The 5,915-nt window shown below is 35.8% G+C and overlaps 1 protein-coding gene across 2 annotated transcripts in view; it reads left to right on the top strand.

Annotated features, from left to right (window-relative positions):
• Positions 1-5,185, top strand: part of MRPS28 (mitochondrial ribosomal protein S28) — a 113,881-nt gene extending 108,696 nt beyond the window's left edge. For both annotated transcript variants that reach the window (XM_011989081.1, XM_011989080.1), the window contains exon 3: positions 4,757-5,185. In XM_011989081.1, coding sequence (XP_011844471.1) covers positions 4,757-4,925 — 169 coding nt within the window. In that variant the 3' untranslated portion in view covers positions 4,926-5,185. The remainder of the gene's footprint in view (positions 1-4,756) is intronic.
• Positions 5,186-5,915: the final 730 nt, after the last annotated feature.

Genomic DNA, 5,915 nt, shown 5'->3' with positions numbered 1-5,915 from the left:
TACCACAATGTATCTTTTCCCTCCCCTCTTCCCCTCTCCTCTCCTCTTCTCTCCTTTCTCTACAGGATCTTGCTCTGTCACCCAGGCCTGAGTGTAGTGGTGTAATCTTGGCTTACTGTAGCCTCGACCAGCCAGGCTCAAGCAGTCCTCCCACCTTAGCCTTCTGAGTAGCTGGGACCACAGATGCGTGCCACCACGCCTGGCTAATTTCTGTATTTTTTGTAGAGATGGGATTTTGCCATGTTGCCCAGACTGGTCTTGAACTCTGAACTCAAGCAGTCCTCCTGCCTCAGTCTCCCAAAGTGCTGGGATTACAGGCGTGAGCCACCATGGCTGGCCTTCCCTCATTTCTTGACACATCTTCTTTTGTAACTTGAGAAAAAATTATAACTGTCATTATTGATACCATTTATAATGTATTATATGCATATTCCACACTATTAAAAAATGAAATCATTTACTAGACTTTTTAAATTCTCCATTTTCACATTTTATAAAATAAATCAATTCTTGAACAAGAGACAAAACTTCTGTTTGTGGTGGTACAGAATACTAGCAGGGCAAGGTTAAAAAGAACTTGAAAAATATATATTCATATTAGAATTTTAGAACAAGATTAAAATCTTTATCCAGGATAATTGCAGTTTGAGGAAATGTGTTTTGGTATATTATGAATGATATCTTTTGCTCATTGCTGTGAGAGTATGTAGATTTCCAGCGGGCCAGTTATACATATTGTTTATTTGGCCTAATGGTAGGCACACTCTAGATAGTATTTTTAAGTGATAATCATTAGGGTTTTTTTTTCCAAAGGACTTTTGGGAATAATTCAGGTAGCAAAAATTATGATTATAATAATTTTTATATCTTAATTTGTATCTTCTAATGGCCTGGGATAATAAATTAGGACTTAAGATGTGTGCTGTATTTGAAATTTTAATGATGACTAGAAATATTGGAGAGGAGCAGAACTTTTTGAACACCCTGTCATGTTTATTTTGTTAATCTTGGCTTCTGTGCTTGATGGTGTACAGTACAGATAGTACAGTGATGAACAATATTAAAACACATAGCAGTGCTAAAGCACACATAGTTTAAATAGCCACTTATTCAATAGATTGTCTAGAAATCAGGGGTTATGTAATGTTACATGCTTATGATCATCTAGGGAATAAAAACAACAAATGACAGACTTTTTATAGGCATCTTACAGATTGAATGGAAAGAAGCAATAGACTAGACAGGTCAAGGGAACATGGCAGATGGTACTTTGAAAAAGTGGGGCAAACCTGAAATAAACCAAGTAGTCTGCGTATAAAGATTCATTTGTTAATTGAATGTTCAAGATTATTACAATGTTTTATATAAGCTAATAAAAAGGCTTAAAAGTTTGCATTTTGTGTATATAATCAATTTTGCATGTAATATCACTTTACATTATATCAATTTCCAAATAGTTAGAATTGTATAAGGTAGAATAAAATCATCCAACTGCAAAAGATCTAAGGTCTTTTCTGACCCTGTGCTTTTTAACAATGATGAAATTGAAGCCCAGACAGTTTATTTAAAGAAGAAAATATATACGCATTCCTACTTACACACATACACATAGGGACATGGCTACTGACTTCACATATAGATTGGTATGACTATGAGCATTTGTATGAATTAGAAAAAGAAACAAATTGATGTTAATTAAACCTTTAGAAATGTTTTTCTTCCTCTTGAAAAAAGAGAAAATGGAAACTTCTGTAGTCTTAAAACTCTAATTAAGGAATTGCGAGAAAGCCAGAAAAATATCTGAATGATTTTAACTTAGTAGGATGAAAACATAGATGGTTAATGATTTCAAAAGAACTATTTTAAAACTTGTGAGAATTATGATTCCAGCAAGACAGTTAATTTGACTAGCAGTGTCAGAATTCCTCACAGTATTCTCTTTGGATACCGAGGTTCAATCCAAGCTTTGTATTTGTTGGCTTTGTATTACTTAATATTATTATTTATATCAAAGAACTAGTGAGAGAGATTCTCTCTATTTTAAGTCTGTGAGAACCATCAGTAGCATGCACTGGCAGATGTTAAAGAATGTCTGTGGAAAGAATGTCAGAAACCTCTCCAAAGGGAAGTCTTTAAAACATGCCCTTAATACAGAAATGCAAAACCAGATTTAATTGCCCTTTTCCTATACAGCTCAGACATGCAGGCTCGTTTACTGCAGCATATGGCCTGAGAAAGTGCACAGTGGAAGAGAGCAGTCTTGGTAAAGGCTGAGATTGAATCCATTTAGGCTGGAGTTCACAAAGATCAGTCAGAAGCAAGTACTTGAAGTTAAAAGAAACACACCAAGCAGTAAAAACAGGCTTTCATTTTGAATGTGCTCAGTGGAGACATCCTATTTGCCTTTCAAGACAGCAGTATTCTTTGGTTTTAATAGGAAATACAAAATTTCTGAAAAACTGCTGCCTGGGGGGCTTTTTCCCCAATTTAAAAAAAGATGTAAAAAATCACATTGCACGAGGCAGTATTGTTTTTAATGATAATTTATTTGAAAGTAGCCATTTTTCTAATGGAGAATAATTAAAATAATGAGTTGAATGGCAACAATATAGCTTATATTTTACTTCATAGGAAAGACATGAGACTATATGAAGTGATAAATTCTTACCACTCCTAAAGGGATTATGTTTACAGTTCTTTCAAGAGGTCATAGGTAATTGAAAACTTAAGGAGGAGCAGAAGAATCTGTGAATCGTTTTACACCACTGTGTGGCATTAGGCCAGTAGCTTTACTTCCGTGTACCATAATTTTTCTGTCTGTAACATGGAGGATATCTCTAGTTTTTTAAAACAAAGACACAAAATATACCTATGATGTCAAACACACATATATACATATATGCATATAAACATATAGAAGGACTAGAAAATGTGACTGACTTCATCATTTTTCAGATTTTACAAAAGGACATTTATTTCTAAAATCAGAAAAAGTAACTTCTCAGAAAAAGCTGAATAGCCTAAGTGTGTACTTGATGGACCGTATATAAATTTCTTCAGAATACCCAGTTATTATGTGGAGACTCTTCATATGTAGTCTACCAAAATTATTTTCCAGTGACTTTTTTGAGAACTTTGTTTCTTCATTTTCTGTTTATATAAAGTTATTTTAATTTTAAAATTAAATTAGAAAATATAAAGTATATATTTAGATTGTTGAAGATTTGTGGTTTTTAATCAGCAGTACTTCCATCTTGCTATTCTATAATGTTGATGTTTAACTTTTAAAATAATTGATTGAGGAAGAAAGGCAAATGGATATCAGTTTTCATTTGGTATTATAAAATACTTGAATCTTTTATTTACTAAATTGAGTCATCATGTGTTATGACTGGCATTACATTTTCTTTCATAATTTATTTTTTAACTAATAAAAATTGTACATATTTGGCTGGGCACCACCGTGTAATTACAGGCACTGACGCCTGTAATCCCAGCTACTCCGAAGGCTGAGGCAGGAGAATGGCGTGAACCTGGGAGGCGGAGCTTGCAGTGAGTGGAGATCATGCCACAGCACTCCAGCCTGGGTGACGAGCGAGACTCCATCTCAAAAAAAAAAAAAAAAATTGTACATATTTATTGGGTGTAACATGCTGTTTTGAAATATGTATACATTGTGGGATAGCCAAATCGAGCTAATTAACAAATGCATTACCTCACGTACTTAAATCATTTTTGGTGATGAGAACATAAAATATACTCAGCAGTTTCCAAGTCTACAACACACTGTTATTAACTGTCATCACCATGATGTACAATAGATCTCTTGAACTTACTCCTCCTATCTAACTGAAATTTTGTATCCTTTGACTAACATCCTTTGACCTGGTAACCACAGGAGCTGTAGTTATCTCTACTACAAGATGTTAAACTTTTTTAGATTTCACATATAAGTGAGAGATCATGTGGGGTTTGTCATGCTGTGCCTGGTTTATAAAGTCCTCCAGGTTCATCCAACTGGCATTACATATTAATAACAATGCAACCAATCCCAAATACTGAGTTATTTACACTTAGACATTTTTCCATTTTGCTTTTGTAAAATTTTACTTTAAAATAAAGTTTTAATTTTAGAAGGAAAATGTATCTGAAACTTCTTTTCCCCTTGATACTCTCTGACTTTAATTGACAAAGCAGACACCAGTTTTAAGAACTGTCTGGCTTGAATTTCCGTTTACTGTGGGTTTTAAAATCTTTAAAGGCAACTTTTAAGATGATAATTCTAGAGCTGGCAGTGGCTCACACCTGTTATGCCCAAAATTTAGGAGGTCAAAGTGGTAGGGTCACTGGAGGCCAGGAGTTTGAGACTAGCCTGGGCAACATAGAGAGACCCTGACTCTGAAATTAGCTGGCCGTGGTGGTGCATGCTTGTAGTCTTAGCTGCTTGGGAGGTTGAGGCAGGAGAGTCGCTTGAGCCCAGAAGTTTGAAGTTACAGTAAGCTCTGATTGCGCCGCTCTACTCCGGCCTGGGTAACAGAATGAGACCCTGTCTTTTTTTTTTTCCCAAAACAAAAACGTTTGGGGGTGGGGGGCAGGATTTCTGATACAATCAAATTACCAGTGTTAACTTCATCTTGAGCTAACAGAAATTAAAATTGGAATTTGGTTGTTGTCGTTAAACTAGTTGTTCGTGTTATGATATTCAGAATTAATGGTTTTTTGTTTTTTTGTTTTTTTTGTTTTTTTTACTATTTAGGAAATACCAGAAAGGAACCAGGGTCCGGTTGCGGCTATTAGATCTTGAGCTTACATCTAGGTTCCTGGGAGCAACAACAGATACAACTATACTAGAGGCTGATGCAGTTCTCTTAGGAATCCAGGAGAGTAAAGACTCAAGATCTAAAGAAGAACATCATGAAAAATAAATGAACTTTGCTTAGTGGATTCATTCCTTTGCCGAAGTCAGGTATTCATCAAGAATGCAGTTAGACTAATTGTGAATAAATGATTGAATTAAGATATAATAAATAAAAGCTATAATTATAGATAGCTCTTGTTAGAATTTTCTTTAGCAATATTCCTGCCCCTTACCCCTTGTTTTTCCCTTAATGTTTTTTCCTTTGATGGGGATAGTATACACTGTACTGAGAAACTGTCATTCAATAAATATGTTTTGAGTGCTGTCTATGTGTATGGTACTAGTTTAAACAGCAATAAACAAATTAGACAAAATTGCCTGCCTTGTGGCCCTTACATTCCACTGGGGAAAACAGGCAATAAATAAGTAAAATATATGGTATGTTAGACAGTGATACATGGCTAAGGAGAAAAAGGAAGCAAGGAATGGGGTTACAAGGTGTCTGAGTGATAGGTTGCTAGCTACATGGGTCTCTGAGGAAGAATTTTCCAGCAGAAGGAGCGACTAGTGCAAAGCCCCTGAGACACGACTGCACCTATCCAGATTAAGGACCAGGGAGGAAACCACTGTAGGAGCACAAAAAAAGTAGGAGATGAACAGAGAGGTGAGGGAGGCTCTGTCAGTCCTCGTATGCACTCTGGCATTTATTTACTGATTGAGATGGCAGGTCATTGGAGGATTCTGAGCAGAGGAAGGATATAATCTGACATTTTAGCAGGATCTCTTTGAGTAAGTTAGCTGCGTAGACCTAAGTTGAACAAGGACAGCCACAGCAAGACCCGTAAGGAGACTTATCCAGGCAAGAGATGATGGCAGCTTAGACCAAGGTAGTAGCAGTGGAATTGGTGAGAAGTTCTTGAAATCTGGATATATTTTGAAGATGGAGCCCGTGGGATTTCCTAACACATTGGATATGGAATATATGAGAAAGGAAGGAGTGAGGATGACAACAAGGTTTTTGGTCTGCACAGTTGGAAGACTTTAATTGCCTTTAACT

The sequence above is a fragment of the Mandrillus leucophaeus genome, unplaced genomic scaffold (assembly GCF_000951045.1).
Source record: "Mandrillus leucophaeus isolate KB7577 unplaced genomic scaffold, Mleu.le_1.0 Scaffold346, whole genome shotgun sequence".
NCBI classification, from domain to species: domain Eukaryota; kingdom Metazoa; phylum Chordata; class Mammalia; order Primates; family Cercopithecidae; genus Mandrillus; species Mandrillus leucophaeus.
The sequence above is the reverse complement of the archived record's forward strand: the minus strand, read 5'-3'. Positions and strand labels throughout refer to the sequence as shown.